We start from the raw sequence: 25,561 nt of genomic DNA, 5'->3' as shown, positions 1-25,561 counted from the left end.
TCTGAAAACAATTTTACTTAAAAATTCATTCCTCGGGCTTGGGACCTCGGAGTTCGATTCTGGGAATACGCCCGCATCCCATATTTTCCTACGGACCCTCCGGGGTCGTCAAATCACGGGTCCGGGTCCATTTACCCAAAATGTTGACCGAAGTCAAATTTATTCAATTTAAACTAAAACCTTAGCATTTTTCACATAATTTCATATTTAAGCTTTCCGGCTACGTGCCCGGACTGTGCACGCAAATTGAGGCAACCCTAAATGAGGTTTTCAAGGCCTCGAAAGCACAGAATGCAATTAAAAGCAAGTGATGACCCTTTGGGTCGTCACATATATATATTATATAAGGCAATATATAATTATACTATACATACTATATATATTTATATAGCTATATATAAGCAATTTATATTAGTATATACATATATAGTTTACAAGAAATTGCCTCAGATAAAAAAAAATTAAAAACAAAAAGCCCGAAACGAAAAAGCCCGTTTAGGCCCGCGGGCCAATCCCATTTAGCCCGGGACCATGTGGGCTTAGGACAGCAGTGGGCCGGTTCCACTCATTTGGCCCGTTAGGCCCAGGACTGTTTGGCCCGGGATCGCCTAAGCCCAAGCCCATTTAGGCCCGAGCCCAGACCACAATACAGCCTTACCTTAATATCCTCTCATGATACAATATGCCCCAAGAATGCTACTGACTCTAGCCAAAATTCACACTTGGAGAATTTAGCATATAGCTTCTGCTCTTGAAAGGCGTGAAGCACTACTCTCAAATGCTGCTCGTGATTTCCCAATCTATATGAGTATATCAAGATGTCGTCTAAGAGGACGATAACAAGGGAATCAATATAAGGCCTGAACACCCGATTCATCAAGTCCATAAAATCTGTTGGGGCATTAGTCAAGCCAAAGGACATCACCAGAAACTCATAATGGCTATATCTAGTACAGAAAGCAGTCTTCGGGATATTTGAGTCCCGAATCTACAGCTGATGATACCCCGAGATCAAGTCGATCTTAGAGAACACCCTAGCACCCTGCAACTGGTCGAACAAATCATCAATGCACGGCAATGGGTACTTGTTCTTGATGGTAGCCTTGTTCAATTGGCGGTAATCAATGCACATCCGCATAGTCCCATCCTTCTTCTTCACAAACAATACTGGTGCACCCCAAGGTGACACACTCGGTCTAACAAACCCCTTTGCTAACAACTCCTCAAGCTGCTCCTTCAACTCCTTCAACTCTTTCAGAGCCATACGGTACGGTGGGATAGATATAGGCTGGGTGCCTGGAGCCAAGTCTATACAAAAATCAATATCACAATCTAGTGGCATGCTAGGAAGGTCAGAAGGAAACACATCGGAAACTCCCGGACTATAGAACTGAATCAATCGTCAGAGACTCTGCGGTGGTGTCCCGAACATAAGCTAGATAAGCCAAACAACCCTTCTCGACCATGTGCCGAGCCTTCATAAAAGAGATGACCGGACTAGATGTACTAACTAACACTTCCATTCCAACCTTGGCAACTCTGGCATTGCTAAGGTAACAGTTTTAGCATGGCAATTTAGGACGGTGTGGTATGGGGATAACCAATCCATGCCCAGGATGACCTCAAAGTCGGTCATATCAAGCAACAAGAGGTCTCTAGTCTCAAAACCATAGAATGTGACCACACAAGACCGGTAGATCCAATCCACAACTACGGAATCGCCACAGGAGTGGACACATGAATAGGAGTACCCAAGGACTCACGAGAAATATCTAGAAAATGAGAAAATAGAGATGATACATATGAATAGGTAGACCCTAGATCAAGTAGCGCTACAGCATCCCTACCGCAGATAAAAATAATACATGTGATAATGCCATCTAAGGCTAATGCATCTGGTATGGCCGGAAAAACATAGAATCTGGCTGGAGCGTCGGCTGGCTGGCCTCCACCTGACTGAGCAGTAGCTGGCTAACCTCTCCCTGCCTGGCCTCCACCTCTAGGTCGGCCCCTACCAGTCTGTCCTTCGCCTCTGGGCGGCTGGGCAACCGGTGCTGAAATCATGGGATGCTGACCCTGCTGCACTGCCTTGCCCCGAATCCTAGGGCAGTATCTCCTTATATGACCTAGATCTCCGCACTCGAAACAACCTCGCGGTGTGGTGACTTGCTGCCCTGATGTCTGACCCTAATGGCCTGTAGACCCACTGGAAGAAGCCGGAATAGCCGGTGGGTGGTATGAATTCTCTGGTATAGCACTGAAATAGGAGCCAAAAGAACCCTAGGAACCTGAATACCCACTGGAAGAACCTAGAATAGCTGGCGGACGGTAAGAACACTCTGGTATGGCACTGAAATAGGGGTGCACTGGAGCACCTTGAGGAGGTGGTGGTGCTGAATATGGGGGCATGCTGGGCTGACCCCTCCCGAACTAACCTCTTCCCCTAGCCGGGGCACCTCTGAACTCTCCAGAGAATCGATCTGTCATGTCCTGTTGTATCTACTCTCTACCTCTCAGACGTTAGCCTTCAACCCTTCAAGCAATCTCCACTACCAGCTGATAAAGAGTCCCCATCTCAACCCCTCGGGTCATGTTGGTCTTAATACCAGAATGCAACCCTGCAACAAACCTTTGCACCCTCTTTGCGTTAGTAGAAAGTAACATCAGTGCATGGTGGGATAACTCAGAAAACCTTGCCTTATAGTCCATCACCGACATCTGATCCTGCTCAAGCTGCTCAAACTGATACCGCAGCTCTTCCCTCTCAAAGGGTGGAAAATACTATCCAGGAAAAGCTGTGTGAACTGACCCCAAGTAATGGGAGGAGAATCCGCTGGCCTGCCAAGAATGTAATACTGCCACCATCTACATGTCCTACCCTCCAGCTGGAATGTAGTGAAGTCAACCCCATGAGACTCAAATATCCTCATGTTGTGCAATCTGTCCCTACACCTATCAATGAAATCCTGAGCATCATCATGACGCTCACCTCCGAAGATGGGAGGGTGTAACCTAGTCCATCTGTCTAGCAACTTCTGCGGATCACCGTCCGCAGCCGGTCTGGGCTCGGGTACCACTGTAGCAACTAGCTGAGCCCCATCCGCAGGTAGTGCACCCAGAGTCTGATACACTACAGATGCATGACTAGGAGCCTGGGCAGTAGGGGTCTTTGCCTCTCTCCTACCTGAGATTTGGTTGGGTCTGCTAGAAATAAACCAGTCTGAGTCATGGTGTCCATGAACCGTAATATACGGCCCATGACCTCCTGGAAACCCGGTGTTATCATGAATTTCGTCGGGACAGGCTCAGCCGCGGGCACCTCACCCTGCTATTCAATGATAGAGTCCCTTGCAGGGTCCACCGGTGGTGCAATTGGAGCAGCTCTAGGACGCCCTTGTCCCCTACCTCGGGCTGGTACCCTCCCCCGGCCTCTGCCTTGACCTCTACCAACGGGGGGAGAAGATCCTCCCGGGTCTAGAACATCTATCGTGCACGTCCTCACTATTTGTGAGAGAATAGAAGAAGGAAATTTAGTATACCATCGACTGCACGATAGAAGGTGAATAAAGAGTAGTTTCCTAATACCTTATAGCCTCTCGAAGATAGATACAGACATCTCCGTACTGATCCGCAAGACTCTATTAGGTTTGACCATGACTTGTGAGACCTACGTGAACCTAGTGCTCTGATACCATGTTGTCATGACCCAAATTCCACTATAGGTCGTGATGGCGCCCAACGCCGTTGTTAGGCAAGCAAATCCTAAAAGACTAGCCAGTTCTTATTTATTTTACCTAACAATCCCAACATGTTCTTGACTTAAATTTTAAAACAAGAGATAATTAACAATCCATAATAATAGATATATAACCCAAAATGAAATTCTATCAATGTGTGGGCCAGGAACCAATGTCACAAGTACTAGGGCAACTAGTAGAATGTACAAAAGAATATAACTACACTACTCCTTAGGATAAGATAGATAGATATAACCAAAAAGAAAAGAAGAGACTCCGGCTTGCTACAGAATGGCTCAGAAGGGGCAGCTCATCGTGAAGTCTCGATCAAGTATTAGGAGTGTGCGCCGGCTGGATAGCTAGATGCACCCGCCTCAGATCCTGTAAAGTTAAGTACAGAAGCATAGTATGAGTACATAAACAACATGTACCTAGCAAGTATCCAGTCTAACCTCAAAGAAGTAGTGACGAGGAGTCGACTTGACACTTACTAAGGTCAATATCAATAATATTCAAGGATTTCGCTAAGAATGGGTAGCATGAATATAATGACAGTCTCAGAATCAAGGAGAAAATGATATACCAATTTCAGTCATGTCATATAATAATTAGCATTTCAAGGCATTTAAAACAGAGTAAATCATGGATAAATTCCACATAAATAACATGCGCACATTATGTCGAGGCCGTACGGCCCGGTCCAACATAATATTAAATTGTTCACTGTCAGAGGGTTGAATGGCACGAACCATAATGCATCTATTTCTACCAAGGCGATCGGCCCGATCCACAAATAGCAATTTTTATCAAGTAAGCACACATTGCTCATTTATAGTCAAATAAATTCATACAAGTTCTCAAGTAAGGCGTACATTCATTTATAATTATTTGCAATTCATAGCATGTCCTAAGCGATCTTAGTATCTAGAAAAAATGTAGGCATTTGCATGTATAGAATGATACGAGTCCTAAACTACCCGGACAATTAGTATAATAGTAGCTACGCACGGACTCTCGTCATCACGTACGTATGTAGCCCCCACAAATTGTCACAAGCATCTATTTATTTCACCTAGGGGTTTATTTCCCTCTTACGAGGTTAGAAAGGAGACTCGCCTTGCTCCAAATCTTACTTCCAAACTCAAGAATGTGCTCAAAACCTTCAATTCGGAGACGAACAATCCAAAACTAATCAAACGAGGTAAGAACTAGTCAATACAAGCTCAAGAGATCATATTCTAGCTATTAAATTAATTTTCCAACCCTAAATGCAAAGTTCCTAAAATTCATCCCCGGGCCCACGTGCCCGGATTCCGGAAAGTTTTGAAGAAATTTGTTACCATAACTAAAGGATCAAGAATATATGATTTTTACTCCATCCCATAATAAATTTCGTGGTTAGATCTTGTTTTTATCAAAATCCTAGGTTTTACTCTAATCCCATGATTTTCACTAATTTTTATGTGTTAATCTACCCAAAACCCAAGTATTAAACTCACATTAAGTGGAAATAACTTACCTCACAATGCTAGGTTGAAATCCCCTCTTTGGAAGCTCCCAAATCGCCCAAGTATAGAAGTGAAATGAAATAAATGGCCTAAGTCCCGTTATTAAAAGTTGTGTCCAGCTCTCTAATGTCGCATTTGCGACATTAGGCTCGCAAATGCGAAGGTCGCAAGTGCGACAAAATCATCGCAAATGCGAACCTGGGCTCCCTCTGCAAGGATCGCAAACGCGACAAAAGGGTCGCAAATGCGGACCCTGCTGGGTTCGCAAATGCGACGACTGCCTAGCCCAGGCTTCTTTGCAATTACAAAGCCTTCCTCGCAAATGCGAACAATTCCCCGCATTTGCGAGACCTGCAACACTGCCCAGAAATACCAGAAAAACTGGAGTATTTTCGCTCCAAACACACGTCCGAAACTCACCCGAGCCCTCGGGGCTCCACACCGAATACTCACACAAGTCTAACAACATCATACAAACTTGTTCGTGCGATCAAATCGCCGGAATAACATCTAAAACTACGGATTTAACACCAAAACACATGAAATCCTTAAGAACATTTTAAATTCCTATTTTTACGACCGGACGTCCGAATCACGTCAAATCAATCCCGTTTCTCACCAAATTTCACAGACATGACTTAAATGTTATATTGGACCTGTATCGGGCTCCGGAACTAACATGTGGGCCCGATACCAACATGATCAAACTTTATTCAATTTCTTTAAATCCTAAAATTTTCAGTTTAATAATTTTTAACAAAAATTCACTGCTCGGGCTAGGGACCTCGGAATTCAATTTCGGGCATACGCCCAAGTCCGATATTTTACTATGGCCCCTCCGAGACCATCAAAATACGAGTACGATTCCGTTCACTAAAAATGTTGACCAAAGTCAAACTTGGCATTTTAGGCCAACCTTAAGGAACCAAGTATTCTGATTTCAACCCAAACTCTTCCAAATCCCGAACCAACCATCCCTGCAAGTCATAAATTAGTTAAAATAAGTACGAGAAGTCTTATTTAGGGGAACCGAATTCTAGAAAGCAAAACGACCAGTCGGGTCGTTACATATTTTTAAGACATCACTCCACATAACAACAATATATAAATAGCACCGCTCGCGCTTAATGTTATTAATTTATTGATAGTTAGTGATATTTAACAATAATTGATTAATAACACCTCTTTTGATTAGTGTAGTTAACCAATTAAAGTAATGGCTTCAAACAAGAATCATCTTAATTGAGTGCACCAAGTGAGAAAAAGCCTATTTGGATTAGCCTTTTCTAAACCAATAAACTTGTTTAATCCTTTCTCTTCTCTCGAATAAGAAACAAATAACAAGATAAAGATTTCACGAAGTGATATAATTATATTAAATAATAGAAATAATCAATATCAAATACCTTGATGTATAATGATAATAAAGAGAAAACCTCAATATAAGAAGATAATAAAATTAAAATAATTATTATAACAATTTTGTACGTTCATTTAGTATCCCGACCAAAGAAAATTACTCCATTATAGAGAAAAGATAAAATAGAAAAATACTATTCCTACAATAATTAAAGTTGGTGTACTCTGCACAAGAATGGTTCGACCTTCTACTGAAAATTTATGCCTATTTATAGAAAATTATGACCGTAAAATTCTCAAGGATATCATCCTTGGATTGGAGATGACATCCTAGCTCTTAAATCAATTTCTTCAAGGTACCTCTTTCCACGGATGACATCCTTAGAATTGAGGATGACATCCTTGGATTGGGGATACAATCCTTAACCTTTTTGATGTCTCTGACTGAACACTCTTTTTCTTTCTTTTCTTTTCCTGCAATATTTATTAATAAATTATACAAATATTGAACAAAAAGTCATATCTATAAATAAAGTAATTATTTATTTAATATAATATATACCTAAAAACATACATAATATATACTTATCAGATATCACGGCACAGATCTCGTCCGATGTCGGTTACGGATCAGTAATTAACGAGAAAGGGAGATTTTTACCTTTTTTAAACTTGTATTAGGGATGAAATTCTCCTATTATGTAAAGGGGAAATTTTCTTTGATAAAACACATTGTAACATGCGAACCAAGGCATACAAATTCATTATTTGCTTTCTAGCTATTGAAAAGTTCTAACTTTATTGTTGATCCGATCGAGGATAAAATTACTGTTCAACCCAAGTTCGAGTTGGGCCGTAACATTACAATTAATTTGATTATTCATTTTGTCTTTAACTTGTTTATCTAAAATTCTTAATTATTTGTATTGAATCAATTCACATATCCTTGAAACCATGTATAAATTTAATTATTATTCATCTTAAAGATAAACAATTACTGCTGCAGGATATAATAAAACATACAGTAATAGAAAACAAAGCAATGGAAGAAGTGAGAATTGCGTGTCTTCAAGTATGCCTGATTTTATATACTTAAATGCACGATATTTACAAGCAGTACATGTTCCACATTAGGAATGGGTTATTACCCAAGATTGGATTGACTACTCTAAAATAGCAAAACGGTGTTAATTGGAAAAATACTATACACTATGAAGAAAATCTAAACAACAAATAAATAGAGGCGGATCCTCAATTTGATAGTTAGGGGTGTCACTATTTAATGTAAACTTACTACTAATTGAGGAGGTTGAGTAAGGTGTACATATAATCAATTTTATTTTGAATTAATTCGATTCGCTTTATAAGATTTTTCGGGCATAAATAAACATGTGATAACCAAACTGAAAATGTTTGGTCCTTTACTCGAAATCATGAAAAAATTAACACTAACTAGATAAGTAAATGAATATTCAAATAAAAAAATTGAGATATAAAAAAATACAGAAGCAAATTTAAATTTATAGTTCAAATAAACAATAAAAATATGGTTGTTCAAAGAGAGGAAATACAAAGACGGACATAAAAGGATTAAGAAAAAGGAAAAAAAATGAAAAAAGAGAACAAGCGAGGAGGAGAGGAACAGTAAAATTAAACTGGTAAGATGAGAGAGGCTAAGTATAGATCCTGGCCATGCGCCTGGTAAGAAAAACTTGGACCATGGCACCTAAGATCACTTTGTGGCTAAGGGTGCCACTTCTTAGTTATGACCGTTTTTATTTGAAAATACCAATGATATATGAACCTCTACTCAAGCGACCGGACGGCGTACCACCCCTTTCCTTCACATAGATCTGTCCCTACTAAGAAAGACACAACAGTTAACATGAAAGATAAGATAAGAGTTGTATGTGAAAATTTAATCAACTAAAGAGTCCAATTTATAGGAGGTAATCATGAGGACCAAACCCAGAGACAAAGGGACGGAGCTAGAGTAGAATTTGTGGGTTCGATGGAACCCAGTATATAGTTTTTGTTCAAATCTTGTATTTATCTTAAAAAATTTATTGAACCCAATAACATAAACTAATTAGAATTTCAAACCCACAAACTTTAAATTCGGGCTCTGCAGACAAAAATTATCGGAAGGAGAAGAGAAGCACCAAAAGAAAAATCAGGAACAGGTGGTAAAAAAACTGGTGTTGACCCCATACAAGATGCCAAATCTATAGTTCCAACTTCCAGTGATCGTTGAGCTTTGCTAGCAGAGATAACGGTAAAATCTAGTTTAAAAGTTACCTAAATCTTATATTCAGGGTGGAGGTACAATTCTACTTATAGTTCAGTAGAACGCAAATATATATATATATATATATATATATATATATATATATATATAATATTTGTATTTAAAAATTCACTTAATATATATGGATAATTTATCTAGAACTCAATAAACTGCTTTTTGTAAATTTAAAACTTATAAACTCAAAATTTAGCTCTGCCTCAGCCTGTATTGATTTGTGACAAAACAGATTTGCTGGAGGAAGAGATGAAACTTAACATAATGAGATTATGCTCTGTACTAGAAACCGAATCCTTTTAGATTATTGGAAAATATAGATAAAGAAGAACACAAAAGATAAAGGGTTGACCATATGAACTACGAACCTGATTGAAGGCTTGAATTCTTTAAGGCAATCTTTGCAAGATTGCTATGATGCAAACAATTTTAGTTAATAATGACAAGCCTTTTGAATTTCTGCACTAAGTAATGGAGTTTTTAAGAAAAAAGCAAAACTATATTGTTTGACATAGAGAATAAAAGGCGAAGGCTTAAGATTGATGATACTGCTAAAATTCTAAAGAAAACGGATGGTTAGTTGGTTACAATGCTAAAATAGGAAAACACCGTTTATATAATCAGAGTTCCCTCAATGATTTCCTCGAAATCTGGCTTTTTGAAGACAAGAAAATGGAAAATAAGATAAAGACAGTATGGCGCACAAAGTATTCCGTATTCAGGTAGGGTTCGAAAAAGGATCGCATTCAAAGGATTTGATGTAGACAGTCTAACCTAATACAAGCATTAGTGGCTACTTCCACGAAAATTTTGACTTCCTATGATGAAGAAGAAGAAAAAAGTTCTAATTCATTCAAGATGACTAGGGGTCCAGGTATACACTCGCATGTAATGGTGGCAAAGTAGTTAAAAATATCAGTTATCCATCCATATTATTCAAAAAATGGATTGGATAAGCAACTTTCTAAAAACAAGTCAAATATGGATAAGAATCATATTATCCACTTAAAAATAGATAACCAATTTAATTACATTTAAAAGGACTCAAATTGTGGGTTCATCAAGTTTAAGATACTTGGAATTCTCCCAAAAAGAATCATATTCAAGAAGCCATGGATAATATGGATATTCATAATATGCGGCGGTTAACCCATTTTATATCTGTATTAAATATGGGTTGGGTCAAATAATTTATCCATTTTTGTAATATCCATCTTCGACACTGTTGGTAATTTGTGTTCAAAATCAGAAAATCAGAAAAGGAAGAACATTAGTTCAATAAACAAAACATAGAATAATTCCGAGCCCACAAGTTACCTGCGTGTTCAAAATTAGAAAATCAGAGAAAGAAGAACATTAGTTCAATAAACAAAACATAGAATAATTCTGAGCCCACAAGTTGCTTGTGTGTCCTAATGAATTTAATCCCTTCACTGTTGCCCAAGGTTATGGATTAATTCCTCCCAAGATAGAACGGAATAACTATTCTGTGATAGCGGCACTACAAATCATAGAACTTCAGCGAACTCAACAAACGGAGCAAATCACACTTGACACTTATATTTATCTAAAAAATAATGCAACAACGTGGAAAAGAGGGAAGAAGTTTTTAAATTTTCTATATATGAAAAATGAGGCCAAGCCTCTAAATTTATAAACAATGAAAGGGTGAGATAAAAAGGTACAATCCAAGAGGTGCCTCCTCCATTTCCCATTCACACTCTTAGAAAAAACGCAACAATCCCCCACATGAATGGGGAATGGTCATGCGTATAAAAACATGCATGAAAACTTGTGTGATTTGTAAGTAAGGATTAATCGCATCTGGATAAGTAGGTTTCCCTTTGAACTTTCGGTAGTGAACATATATCGGATATACTCGGTCAATCGGTAGATTTGAAATCTTTGAACCGTCGAGCTTTGGTGTATACCTAGACAATCATAAGTCACACAATTAATCCTTAACCGTTTTTGGTTCTCATTGTTGTGTTCGTTTCAGTCATGAACACCGCCTGGTTTCATAAGTGCATAGAGAATTAGCCTTACAAAACTGTAACGACCCGGCCGGTCGTTTCATGAGTTACAGCTCAATTTTCCCCATTCTTCTTCTTATTGCTTTGCTTATCGGTTCTATGTGTGATCGGGTTGGTTGGCTCGGGTTCGGAAAGATTTTGAGAAGGTTTGAGACACTTAGTCTCTTTTGAGGAAGCTTAAGTTGGAAAAATCAACCGGATATTGACTTATATGTTAGAGGGCTCGGATGTGAGTTCTGATAGTTCGGATAGCTTCGAGAGGTGATTTGAGACTTAGGAGCGTGATCGGAATGTGTTTTGGAGGTCCAGAGTAGATTTAGGCTTGAATTGGCAAAATTGGTATTTTGGTGTTTTCGGTTGATAGGTGAGATTTTAATATAGGGGTCGGAATGGAATTCCGGGAGTTGCAGTAGTTCCGTTGCATCATTTGGGATGTTTGTGCAAAATTTCAGGTCATTCGGACGTGGTTTGGTATACCTTTTGATCAAAGCGTAATTTAGAGGATTTTGGAAACCTAGGCTTGAATCCGATGTGTTTTGGTTGATTCGATGTTGTTTGAGGTGTTTTGAAGATGGGTATAAGTTTGAATGGTGGTTTATGATGTGTTTGTGCTTTTGGGTTGAGGTCCCGGGGTCCTCGGGGTGATTTTGGATGGTTGGCGGAAAGTTTGGAAGTTGGTTTTGGTAGCTGAAGATGTGCCATTTGCTGTCATAACCGCACCTGCGGCTAGGGGACCGCAGGTGAGGTCTCGTAGAAGCGAAGAGGGAGCCGCAGATGCGGCTAAGTGGAAGGTTGACAGGAACTGCAGAAGCGGTTGAGGAACCGCACCTGCGATGGCGCATGTGCGGGTTAGGCATCACAGATGCGGAAACTGAGGGGCAGAAGCGGTTCATGGACCGCAAAAGTGGCACCGCAGAAGTAGTTAAAGGGTCGCAGGTGCGGAATCCCTGGGCCAGAAGGTATATAATGTTTCCTTTGCGAATTTTTGGCTAAGTTCTCCATTTACGGGAAGCGAGCTAGGGCAGTGAATTCAACGGAAAATCAAAGAGAATCAGTTGGGTAAGTTCCCTAAGCTTCATTACTTGAGTTTATGATCATTTTCCCATTGGTTAATCATGGTGTTAGTGGGGATTAAGGGTTAAAATTGAGGAAACTAGGGCTTGGTATTGGAGCCCTAGACTTGAGGATTTGAGGGGCTATTTGTGGTCGGATTTTGGGACTTTTGATATGTATGAACTCGTGGGGAGATAAGGAATCTATTGATGTGAATTTTATTGAATTTCGAGACGTGGGCCTGTGGGTCAGGTTTTGGTTAATTTCGGGATTTATGCTATAACTTGATTATTTTCTTATGGGCTTCGTTTCCTTAGCATATTTCGACATCGTGATTCTGATTTTGGATAGATTCGATGCGAGTTGAGGCTTATTCAAGGGGAAAAGGCGTCGCGGGCTAGAGTTCGGACCGGATAGAGGTGAGTAATGATTGTAAATGTTGTCCTGAGGGTATGAAACCCCGGATTTCACATCGGTGTGCTATATTGAGATGACGCACACGCTAGATGATGAACGTGGGGTCATGCACCGTTGGGGATTGTGACTTAGTCCGTCTCGAATGACTGTTTTACCGTGTATTTGATTGAAAACTGTTTGCTATCATCATGTTTTGGGCAAAATGCCATATTTGGGCCTCGTGCCAACTATTTGGACCCTTAGGGGGATTTTTACTGATATTTCCTTACTTTTTTGACTTTATACTTGTACTCAGTCATGTTATATTCTACTGTTTTCATAACTCAGCCATGTTTACTCTGTTTTAATACATTAAATTATATTTTAAATGATAATTTGGGTTGAGCATCATGTTTTACTGTTGCCCGAGTAGCTTATGAGATTCTGACTAAGTAAGACCGAGGGCCTGTGTTGTGAGGATACACTAATTTATGATTATGAGGACGAGGGCCTGAGTTATACGCCACGAGGTGGCTTGATATGAGGCCGAAAGCCTGTTTGATTATGCCACGAGATGGCTTGATATTGCGCTTGGGCCGTAAGGGGATCCTTCCGGAGTCTGCAAACCCCCAGTGAGCGTCGGTACCCATTGTGATATGAGATATAGCCCGAGGGGCTGGTGTTGTTCCAAGATATTGCCCGAGGGGCGGATTCTGTTGACATTGTGCCCGAGGGGCAAATTTTTATGTGTTTATTTGTTCTATCTGCGTTTTGTTGAATTCGTTTAACTCTTAAAAAGGTGTTTTAAAGAGGTTTCTTCTAAACTAAGTGTTTTTACGTGTTTTTACGTGTTTTCATTGTATCATTGCTTTTACTGGTTTTATACTGCTTCTTTATAGCCTATCGATGTGTTTTTACATGATTTCTTATCGATCAGTCTTTATTTGTTATTATTATTACTCACTGAGTTGGAGTACTCACTTTACTCCCTGCACCCCGTGTGTAGATTCAGGCGCTTCAGGTCCTGCTTGTGAGGGTTGAGAGCTTCCAGTAGACTTCGGAGATTCACTAGGTAGTTGCTCGGCGTTCGCAACCCAGTGTTTCTCCCTCTATCTTATTTTCTTCTGTTTTGGTTATGTAATAGTTACGTGGACTCTTCCTGACTTGTAGTTTTTATGATAGATGCTCATGACTGGTGATACCCCGATGTCGGGCTATGTCTATTCCGCAACTGTAGTATTCACCTTATTTTGGGATAATTATTATGTTAAAGACTTAATTCATATTATTTTAACTGCCTAAAAATGATTTAGGAGTATGTCGGCTGGCCTTGTCTTCACGAGAAACGTCATCACGACCGGGTCCAGGTTTTGGGTCGTAACAAGTTAGTATCAGAGCCTAGGTTACATAGGTCTCACGAGTCATGAGCAAGTTTAGTAGAGTCTCGCGGATCGGTAGGGAGACGTCTGTATTTATCCTCGAGAGGCTGCAGAACCTTTAGGAAAAACTTCATATTCTTGAAATTCTTGTCGTGCAAATTTGTTGATCCGAATACTAAACTTCAGTTATGCTATGCTCTCACTAGATGGTGAGGACACTCGCTACCGATCAGGATGGACGAACACCAGTACCACAGTTGTGGCCACCAGAGGTCGAGGACGCAGTCGTGGTCGCAGTATGGGCAGGGGTGTGGCCCGCACAACAGCTAGGGCAGCACCTACAGATCCACCAACCACCCCAGTTCAGGATCAGGTCCCAGTTGTGGACGCTCCAGCAGCACCAGCTCAGACACCAACTGTGCCCATTGTGATTCCGGGTCTTCAGGAGGCCTTGGCTCAGATTCTATCACTATGCACTGGCCTAGCTCAGGCAGTCTTAGTTACTATAGCCATAGCTACTTCTCAGGCCGGGGGAGGCACTCAGACTCCCACCGCTCGCACATCTGAGCAGGTCGTGCAGGGACTTCAGACACCGGGGGCACATCCAGCCCAGCTGGTTGTAGCTGCTCAGGACTTTGTAGCTCCTGCCATGCCAGACGACGAGCAGCGTAGGTTGGAGAGGTTTGGTAGACTTCAGTCTCCGACTTTCAGTGGTGCAGAGGGCGAGATTGCCCAGGGTTTCTTGGATAAGTGTCAGAGGATGCTTCGTACAGCGGGTATTCTGGAGACCAGCGGGGTCGCTTTCACTACTTTTCAATTTTTTGGAGCTGCCTTCACTTGGTAGGAGGCTTTTGAGAGGCGTAGGCCTGTTGGTGCAGCACCCCTTACCCGGCAGCAGTTCTCCGTTCTATTTTTGAAGAAGTATGTGCCACAGTCTTGCAGAGAGGAGTTGCGCAAGCAGTTTGAGTGGTTGTGTCAGGGAGAGATGAACATAACGTAGTATGAGATGAGGTTCTCCAAGTTAGCTCGTCATTCTATTTGGTTGGTTCCGACAGATAGAGAGAGGATTATGAGGTTTGTTGATGGCCTCACTTATCAGTTTCGTATTCTCATGACCAGAGAGAGGGTGACTGGTGCTACTTTTGAGGAGGTTGTAGATATTGCTCGTGAGATTGAGTCAGTTCGTCGCCAGGAGCGAGAGGGGAGGGAGGCCAAGAGGCCTCGAGGATCTGGTAGTTATGGTGGTGCTCCTTCGAGAAGTCAGTTTTAGTACGGCAGAGGTCGTCCATTAAGGCATGCTCAGCCAGCCCTCCCAAGTTATCGTGGGGCGTCATCGGGTCATGGTTCTCATAGCTCTCATCAGGGCCAGTCATCACTTAGTGCCCTTCCAGCTCAGAGTTTGTCCAGTGCTCCCTCAATTCAGGGCTCTTCTATGCCAGGTGCATCTGCTAGTCATTTCGGTGATAGGGGTTCCCTTTAGTCCCCGTCTCCAGCACCCGGGAGTTGCTATGAGTGTAGAGAGATGGGTCATATGTGGAGGCAGTGTCCTCGTCGTCTAGCGGGTTCATCTCAGCAGAGGAGTCAGCCATCGGCTTCAGTTCCAGTTACTTCACCACCACCCACCTACCCAGCTAGGGGTGGAGGTCAGTCAGCTAAGGGTCGCCCTAGAGGGGGAGGTCGATCAAGTGGTAGTCAGGCCCGTTTCTATGCACTTCCAGCTAGACCCGATGTTATTGCTTCCGATGCTGTAATTACAGGTATTGTCTCAGTCTGCCACATTGATGTTTCTGTATTATTTGATCCCGATTCTAGCTTTTCTTATGTGTCATCATACTTTTCTCGTTATTTGGATACGCCCCGTGAGTCTCTTTTTCACCTGTTCATGTATCTACTCCGGTGGGCGATATTGTTGTTGTAGATTAGTGTGTACCAGTCATGTGTGGTGACTATTGGGGGTCTGGAGACCCCGAGTGGATCTTTTACTATTATGTATAGTGGATTTCGATGTTATTTTGGGCATGGATTGGCTATCTCCGTGTCGTGCTATTCTGGACTATCATGTTAAGACAGTGACATTGGCTATACCGGGTGTGCCACGGATTGAGTGGCGAGGTTTGACAGATTATGTTCCCAGTAGAGTAATCTCATTCTTGAAGGCCCAGCATATGGTTGGGAAGGGTTGTCTTTCGTATCTAGCCTTTGTGAGGGATGTCGGCGCAGAGACTCCCAGTATTGATTCTGTTCCAATTGTGAGGGAGTTTCCCGATGTGTTTCCTCCAGACCTACCGGGCATGCCACCGGACAGGGATATTGATTCTGATATTGACCTGGTGCCGGGCGCTTAGCCCATTTCTATTCTATCGTATCGTATGGTACCAGCGGAGTTGAAGGAGTTAAAGGAGCAGCTTCAGGAACTCCATGATAAGGGGTTCATTCGGCCTAGTGTGTCGCCTTGGGGTGCGCCGATTCTATTTGTGAAGAAGAATGATGGAACTATGAGGATGTGCATTGATTATAGGCAGTTGGACAAAGTAACAATTAAGAACAAGTATCATTTGCCTCGCATTGATGATTTATTCGACCAACTTCAGGGAGCGAGAGTATTCTTGATCATGCCCAACTATGCCTTATAAAAAGGACACGCGGACGTTGCAAATATAATCTGAGTATTTAGCCCAGAGTCGAACCCACAAGGAATTAACCTATCAATTGCTCTTGTTAGACTCACTAAATTCTACTGAATCAACTTTCCAAACGTTTTGAATAACAATTGAGAATATTTCTATTAACTATAACTGACTGCAATTAAGTAACTAAAGACTAACTATGATTAAGTTGTAAACAATTAAGAGAAGGATCTAAGGTTGTGATTTCCCCTATTGATGGAATCCCTTCCGGTTATGTTTCATATAGATTTGACTAACCATCTCTATCAATCATGAGCACTCTTATTACCGTAAATCTCTCCCGAGTAATCACGACAATTTACTAGACTCACTTTCCCGAGTTACGCTAGCTGGCTTTTACTACAGCTCACTTTAGATCGCACCCAAGACTTCGTTGTCCCTAATTCCGCCTTCAAACCCTCGGTTATTGATCCCTCATATACTCTAAGAGTGGTGTTGTTCAACAATGACCTAAATATGCACTCTCTCCCGAGTAATACATACTAAATAGGCACAGCTAATTGAGAATCATATCAATTAACTACAACAAGAATGCAGTTGAACAAATAGAGATTAAATCACTCAAACTATATTAACATAACAAGAAGTTCATCCTTCAATAGGTTCCATCAAAACCTTAGACTAAATATTTAGCTACTCTTACTAGTGTTCATCATAACAAAAGCCAAATTCATCACAAATGGTAAAATACAAAAGGAAGAAAGGAAGAATTCGATGTTGAATTATCCTTCTTGCCTCTTGCTTCTCCTTGCCTTCAACTAATCTATAAAAACCTTGATAATGTTCCTTTGGGCGAGTTGGACCTTTTATAGGTTAAGTGGAATTACCCCCGAATTTCCAAGTTTACCCCTGAATTTTATTTTTCGGAACTGGACTACCCGGTCGCGCTAATGGGCACGCTACTGACCACGCATATGGCATAACATTCTGCCTCGAACTCCTGGGCTAGCGCGGTCGCGCTAGTGGGCGCGCTAGTCTGGGTCATCATTTCAGCCCTTCTTTCTCTATTCTTCCAATGTAATCAGCTCCGAGGGGCTTCCCTTGCTTCAATTTAGCTCCAATTACAGTTCTAAGTCCTCATACACGCAACTCGCTCCTGCAAAACATGAAATTCACAATTAGAGTCAATTTATCATTATTTAACTATCCTATAACAGTGAAACAAAGTCAAGCTAGGGCATAAACAGTCGCCAAATTACATGAATCTAGCCTATTATCAACATCTCATACTTAAATCATTAATAGTCCTCGAGCAATCCACCACACTCTATAAAGGTTCATTCACTAAGCCTTTTCCCCTAACGTATCACACCATGAACAAATCACCAAAATTACGTCTAGTAGAGAACAATCCTTGCCTCAAAGGTCGACTCTCATGTGCCGTGCAATATTCGTACTTACTCAAATTACTCTATACAGAAGTCAAGATTTATCTTTCCTTCATGAATCACATGCCTGTACATCACACAAGAGAGTAGTTCCACAAATAATAATATTATAAACAAGTAGGAACTTAGATGGACAAAATTTGCTCACTTTCAAAAAGAACATTCACATGCCACAGAGACGCACCATAGGCTTGCCCGTAGTGTACTACTCTACTAATCAAGCCCATTCAGTCTAATATCAATTAGTACTTCACTTGGTTGTAATGTAGGCTAAGGGACGGGTAGGATATATTTGGATATAGTGACTAACCTCCCTAAGCACTTTTAATACAATTACATTAACCCTCAAAACCATACTTATGTCAACCAGACATTCCACCACATTTTTATTTATGACATCCCACTCCATTTGGTGCAATTGTATCAAATTACCACTTATCAACTACTACATTTACTCATTCTCCCTTTTTTCTCTTTTTTTTTCAAGTGGTGCTTATTCTTTTACTTTTCCAAAAACTGCACCTTTCCTCTATTTCATCGGTTCCACTCAAAAACCAAACCACCACCCCACACTTTAGCTTTTGCATATTTCAATACAATTCAAGTGTTCATGGGAGGTAAAAGGGGTTCAAACAGATGGGCCATTCAAACAATTGGGTAAGGTTCGCAATATGGTTGCCAAAGAAACAGGCTTATAGGCTCAACAGGGTTGACTACGATGTATTACATTTAGGTGGGTCTATTTATATATATGGCTTAATAAAGAAATTCCTATATCACTTCTAAGACTAAATGAAGCTACTATTTCGCTTTGCAAACACACGGGGCAAGTTCTAGGCATCAAATGTAAAACATAGAATACAGTACAACTCACACACACATGGCACATGACTCACTCCATATTGACTTATCAAGACACTCCCGTCTGAGTATTCAAGTCAATTACAAACATACAATTTAAGGCACTTTAGCAAGAATCAACCATTGAGACTAAGCGTTACACTCTAGTGTCTACTGTGTTCATGTGTATCAACGCCAAGGGTTTCTCTTTCTATTTCAACTCGTAGCCCATTAATACTAACTAAAAACTAAAAAAACAAAAACTAACTACACCCAGTTCAAGATAAACCCTTGGAAAAGAACTGTGGCCCAAAGAAAAATCAAGGGAGAGTTACTACACTACCTAGAACAAAAAAAATCTTTTTGGTATTTTCTTTAGACTTACTTCCCTCAAGAAAACTGTCTAAAAGATCTGTCATCAGGAAGAGTCCCCATATTCTTTTTTTTACGTCGACTTAGACACTCAAGAACCCCGTCAAAAAAGATCTGTCATCGGGCCAAGTCAACTCACCTACCTTAAGCTTACCTAATGTAACTATTACTCAAAACACCAAAAACAATCAAGAAGAAACAAAGAAACATCAAACTGTTAAATTGTTACATATACATACATATATTGAAGTATACCCCACCCCACACTTAAAAGGAAGCCATGTCCCCATGGCATACAAAATAAAGAATAGTGAGGTAAAGGAACTTCCCTGAAAGATTACTTTTGATCGGAGACCGTGTCTAGGTTCAAATTGCAAGCACGACCTAGAGCTCTCAACCAGCCCAATATCTTCTTCTCCGATTTCACCTGCTGGTTAGCCACCGCATCAACATGTGTACCCAATTTAGTGACCGAGGTACGCAATCCAGCCACCTCCTACTCCAAAGCTGTGAACCGGGTAACTCGAGCAGTTCCAGATGGTGTTGCAGCTGCTGTAATGTGCTAATGAGCCTGTGGCTCGGCCCCCACATCCTCCTGCTCAGCCTCCTCATCCTCAGAGTCGTCAGATTCACCACTATCATCACCACATGTTGCCACCGGCTCCTTATCAGTGGTGACCTTGTCAGCTTGGAACTTGTGGTCTCTTGGCACTCTCCTATCTACATCCAGATTTTCCATCACCCGAGCTGTCCGGCAAAGTCTAGTAACCAATGAAGGGAAGAAGAACCCATACCTTTTCACCGGACAACGGGTGAACATCTCCTCATGTATCACTTTGGCCACGTCAAAGTCGTGACCATTAACAAATCATCAAATCAGAGCCGCTCGGGGACCATTCACCTCCGTAGTGTTGGAAAATGGGATCAGGCGGTTATTGATAATATACAACCAGCACTTCCCTTCAAAGGTTAGCGCCGAAGGGTGAAACTTCCGACCATACTTCATCCAGATAATATCCTTTCCGGGTACACAGATTGTTTCAAAGAACATCGCCCACTATGTGTGTGATCTGCAATACCACTCATAATAGTCAGCATAAGGATCCACAGGAGGGGGAAGCTGGAACATCGTTTGTATAGCCTCAACAGAAGCATCTACCGCCTTTCTGCGCATAGTTACTACGCCATTCACATGATCTTTGACATTGGTGTAAAACTCTCAGATAACCATCACATTCCCCTCGCCCGCCTCGTCAATGAAGGTTTGTAACCCCCGCCTTACCAGCTCAGTATACATGTGAGGGCAGCCCTACTGGACTGATCCTATATCAATGCCCCTTTCTGGTATCGGCTTTTTAGGGGCCTTATCCGCAAAGCGGTCCTCAGCCTTGGCAGATACAAACCATTTACTATCAAAAGGACGAGCAGGAGCTGACCCACGTGCCCTGGACGATCCAGCTTGACTACTAGAAGAGGCACTTGTGGTGCGGTGTTTCTTAGATGGAGCCCTAGTACCTAGAAAAACGGAATAACATTAGCATAGCCCAAAACAAAATTGTGATGCAATGCAGTTACTCAGACTTCACACGTACAATTGGTCACAAGTACATAATTACGTTCACTGAGGCATTTACACAAACACCTTGTGGGCATTATATACTCACACCTCATTTCAAACATGTTACAACCCCAATACCACCACAATGTCCCCAAAATCACATATTAATTCAAGCTACACTCCACCAATCTTACCACCCACAATCACTACAACATATGCTACAAATTCAACTAAGCAAAGAAAATAAAAAAACAACTACATAAATACAAAAATAAAAAACAAAATTCTGAAGAAAAAAAAAGACAAAAATAGGAAAAGGAACTCATACCTGTAGTGAGAGACTGTGGGGGGAAGAGAAGAATAGTAGGGGAGAGCGTGGCTTGATACTTGGGGAAGTTAGGTTGGAAATTTGAAGAGGAAGGGAGTTGAAGAAGATGGAATTCTTGAAGAAGAAGTGGGGTTAGGGTTGGGAGGGTCGTTTGATTTGCTTGGAGCATTGGGGGAATTTGGGATTGAAGAGGGGGGAAATTAGATAGGGTAAAGGGGATTTATACTAAAGTAAAAATTAAAATAAAAAACTAATATTAAGTTAAAGGGACAAAATAAATGCGTCTGTTTGGGCGGTACTAGCGCATTACGAGCGCGGCCGCGCTAGTTCAGGCAAAACACTTGGCCATATGCGCGGCCACTCGCGCGGCCTGTAGCACGGTCGTGCTTCTAGCACAGTCAGTAGCGCGGTCATGCTAGTGTTTTAGAGCTGAGGCAGAACACTTTCCCATATGTGCGGCCTGTAGCACGGTGGATAGCGCGGGCGCGCTCTTGGGCATGATTGTTTTCATATATTTCACCTGTTCTTTCCAATTCCGATGGACTTGTCACCTGCCCAAGCTCACCTGTATTAGTCAGTACTTCCCTAAACTCAAAATTAACAACTACTATTATCATTGGGTTGCCTCCCAACCAGCGCCTTAGTTAATGTCGTAGCATGACAATTACAATAAATCAATGGGTTGCCTCCCATGCAGTGCCTGATTTAACGTCACGGCACGACGCAGATAAGCGCATTTAAGGTTCGCTCGACCTCTGAGGTTCAGTCAGGTGGATTTTTGTCACTTCTTTTGGTTCATTCATGCCTGCATATAGTTTCAATCTCTGCCCATTGACTCTAAATGTACGAGAGTCTTTCTCTACGGCAATCTTTACAGCCCCTGAAGGGAATACTTCGACCACTTGAAATGGTCTAGACCATCGTGACTTGAGCTTACCCGGAAATAGCCTTAATCTTGAGTTATAGAGCAGTACCATGTCCCCGGGCTTGAAATTCCACTACACAATGTTCTTGTCGTACAACCTCTTCATTCTTTCCTTGTACAACCTTGTGCTCTCAAAAACAAGATATCTGAACTCGTCGAGCTTATGCATTTTTGTGATTCTCGTTGTGTCTGCAGCCTCAATGTCTAGATTCAGCTATTTCAGTGCCCACCAAGCTCTATGTTCAAGTTTCACTAGCAAGTGGCAGGCCTTCCTGAACATCAACTTATATGGTGACATACCAATCAGTGTTTTAAAAGCAGTTCTATAAGTCCAGAGTACATCATCTAGCTTTTTCGCCCAATCAGTTCTTGTGGCGTTTACAGTCTTGGTCAATACACTCTTTATCTCTCTATTAGACACTTCGACCTGTCCACTGGTCTGAGGATGATATGGTGTTTCCACTTTGTAGCGCACATCATACTTTGCCAGCAACTTCTCGAAATCTCGATTACAGAAGTGAGTGCCTTCGTCACTGATAATATCTCTCGGGGTCCCAAAACAGGTGAATATGTTCTTCTTCAAAAACCCCACCACCACTCTTGCATCACTGGTGGGAAGTGATGCAGCTTCCACCCATTTGGACACATAATCTACAGCAACAAGTATGTACTTATTGCCAAAGGAGCTGACGAAGGGGCGCATGAAGTCAATCCCCCAAACATCGAACACTTCAACCTCTTGAATTGGGTTCATGGGCATCTCATGGCGACGGGAAATGTTTCCGGTTCGCTGACATTCATTACATCCCTTCACCCATTGATGTGTATCCTTAAACACTGTTGGCCAGAAGAAACCGGCATCTAGCACTTTCGCGACTGTCTTGACTCCTCCAAAATGCCCTTCATACGCCGATGCATGACATGCCTACAAAATAGAAGATTGTTCTATCTCGAGGACATACGTCCGGATCATATTGTCAACACATATTCGAAACAGATAAGGTTCATCCCAATAATACATGTGGCAGTCATGATAAAACTTTTTCTTTTGTATAGAGGAAAGGTCATAAGGCACTATACCGCTTGCCAGGTAATTTGCAAAGTATGCATACCATGGCACTTCCTCAAGGCTTGTAGCGAGTAGCTGCTCGTTTGGAAAGGTTTCCAGAATATCCTCGACCTCAACTGAGTTTTTAGCTCCCTCAAGTCATGATAGATAATCAGCGACTTAGTTTTCTATGCCCTTACGGTCACGAATTTCGAGGTCGAACTCTTGCAGTAAAAGCACCCAACGAATTAGGCGCAGTTTAAACTCCTTCTTCTCAATCAAGTACCTGAGAGTTGCATGATCAGTATATACAATTACCTTAGAGCCAATCAGGTATGATCTGAACTTGTCGAATGCAAACACCACAGTCAACATCTACTTTCAGTCACAGTATAGTTCAGCTAGGCTCCACAGCGTTCTACTGGCATAGTAGATTGGATGCATTAACTTGTCTTTCCGCTATCCCAACACTGCCCCCACTGCGTAGTCACTGGCATCACACATGAGTTCGAATGGTTGCTCCCAGTCGGGGGAAACAATGATGGGTGTTGTGACTAGCCTCTTTTTCAACTCCTCGAATGCTACCCTGCAATCATCAGAAAACAAGAAGGGGTGATCTTTATCCAATAACTTACAGAGAGGGTTGGCAATTTTTGAGAAATCTCTTATGAATCTCCGGTAGAAACCGGCATGCCTGAGGAAGCTCCTGATTGCCTTGACTGAAGTGGGAGGTGGCGGCTTTGCTATCACGTCAACTTTAGCACGATCCACCTTGATTCCTTTACTTGATACCCGGTGTCCCAAGACTATGCCCTCTTGTACCATAAAATGGCACTTCTCCCAATTAAGAACCAGGTTAGTCTCAATACATCGTTACAACAATAGGGTCAGAGTTATAAGGCGCTCGTCGAACGAGTTACCTACCACTAAGAAATCATCCATGAACACCTCCATTATGTCTTCAACCATATCAGTGAATATGGCCATCATGCACCTTTGGAATATGGCGGGTGCATTGCATAGGCCAAAGGGCATCCTCCGAAAAACATAAATGCCTTATGGGCAAGTGAAGGAGGGCTTGTTTCTGTCTTCTGGTGCAATGGAGATTTGATTGTACCCTGAGTACCCATCCAGAAAACAGAGTGAGACCTCCCTGCCAATATATTTAGCATCTGATCAATGAAGGGAAGTGGGAAGTGGTCTTTCTAGGTGGTCAGATTTAAGTTTCAGTAATCCATGAAAATTCTCCAGCCTGTGACGGTTCTTGTAGAGATCAGCTCATAGTTATCATTTTTACCACCTTCATGCCACCCTTCTTAGGAACACATTGCACCGGGCTAACCCAGTTGCTGTCAGAGATTGGGAAAATAATTCTCATATCCAACCACTTAATCACTTTTTTCTTCACCACTTCCTTCATGTTAGGGTTCAGCCTTCTTTGATGTTCCCTAGAAGGTTGTGTCCCTCTTCCAGTAGAATTTTATGCATACAATGGGCTGGCTAATCCGCTTAATGTATGCCATAGTCCACCCAATGGCAGTCTTGCACTCCTTAAGTACCTGCAAAATTTGTTGTGCCTGCACATCTAACAAACTAGATGAGATAATCACAGGTAATGTGGAGTTAGGTCCTAGGAACTCATACCTGAGATGGGCGGGCAGTGGCTTCAATTCCAGCTTTGGTGGTTCTTCTATGGATGGCTTGGCTGGAGGAGTTTCTCTATTTTCTAAATGCAGGGGCTTGAATTCAAGAGTTCTATCCCAAAGCCCTCTGCCCTCTAAAGCCAAACCCATTCTGCCAGTTTTCCCCATTCACCTCATCCAAATTTTACCAAACATGCCGCCAAAGGGTCCTCAATAGTTAGCGTCTCATCATCAGCTTCTACGATTACATCCACGGCATCGATAAGAGAACAATTGGCGAATTCACTTGGTCACCTCATAGATATCTGCACATTGAATGTTATCTCCTCACTGTTCAACCTCATCTTGAGCTCCCCAGTCTCATAATCAATGAGATCTCTCCTAGTGGCCAAGAACGGTCTTCCCAAAATTATGGGAATTCTTCATCCACCTTGCAATCTAGATCACAAAATCTGTAGGGAACACAAATTTCCCTACCTGAATAAACACATCATCCAAGATACCAGAGGGTCTTTTCATGGTCCTGTCAGCCAGCTACAACAACATAGAAGTGGGCCTAGCTCTTCCAATCCCTAACCTCTTATAGATCGCCAGGGGCATAAGATTTATGCTAGCCCCCAAATCATAAAGTGCTTTGGCGAAAAAAAAGTTACCAATGGTGCAGGGAATTGTGAAACTCCCTGGGTCAGACAGCTTCTCAGCAATTGGTCTAGTCACCACTGCACTGCAGGTCTGAGTAAGAGTCACTGTGGCCAAGTCTTGGAAATTGAATTTTTGGGACATCAAATCCTTCATCATTTTTGCATAACCAGGCACCTCCTTCAATGCATCAATCAATGGAATATTTACCTGGATTTATTTTAGCATCTCCAAGAATTTCTTGTATTGTTCCTCTTTTTGGTACTTGGCCAGCCTTTGTGAGAATGGTGTGGGGGGTTTCTTCTTCTCAATAATTTGGGTACTTTCTTTGTCAGCTACCACCTCAACTACCGGTTCCTGGGCTGT

At 41.8% G+C, this 25,561-nt stretch overlaps 1 protein-coding gene across 1 annotated transcript; it reads right to left on the bottom strand.

Moving 5' to 3' along the window:
• Positions 1–22,079: 22,079 nt before the first annotated feature.
• Positions 22,080–23,900, bottom strand: LOC138869562 (uncharacterized). The gene is made up of 6 exons (XM_070147188.1): positions 23,838–23,900; positions 23,608–23,747; positions 23,394–23,499; positions 23,154–23,288; positions 22,670–22,790; positions 22,080–22,516 (listed from the first exon to the last, which is right to left on the bottom strand). The coding sequence occupies exons 1-6, from the start codon at positions 23,898–23,900 to the stop codon at positions 22,080–22,082; spliced, it is 1,002 nt and encodes a 333-aa protein (XP_070003289.1).
• Positions 23,901–25,561: the final 1,661 nt, after the last annotated feature.

The sequence above is a fragment of the Nicotiana sylvestris genome, chromosome 5, assembly GCF_000393655.2.
Source record: "Nicotiana sylvestris chromosome 5, ASM39365v2, whole genome shotgun sequence".
In the NCBI taxonomy this organism is placed as follows: Eukaryota; Viridiplantae; Streptophyta; class Magnoliopsida; order Solanales; family Solanaceae; genus Nicotiana; species Nicotiana sylvestris.
The sequence above is the reverse complement of the archived record's forward strand: the minus strand, read 5'-3'. Positions and strand labels throughout refer to the sequence as shown.

Excerpts from the sequence above, each read along its gene's own strand:
- LOC138869562 (XM_070147188.1), bottom strand. The coding sequence starts at position 23,900 with ATGGCCATATTCACTGATATGGTTGAAGACATAATGGAGGTGTTCATG. Across the intron at positions 23,500-23,607 it reads GCAATCAGGAGCTTCCTCAG|GGTAGCATTCGAGGAGTTGA; the intron begins GCATGCCGGTTT and ends TGATGATTGCAG. Across the intron at positions 22,517-22,669 it reads ACATCAATGGGTGAAGGGAT|ATTATGTGTCCAAATGGGTG; the intron begins GTAATGAATGTC and ends TTGTTGCTGTAG.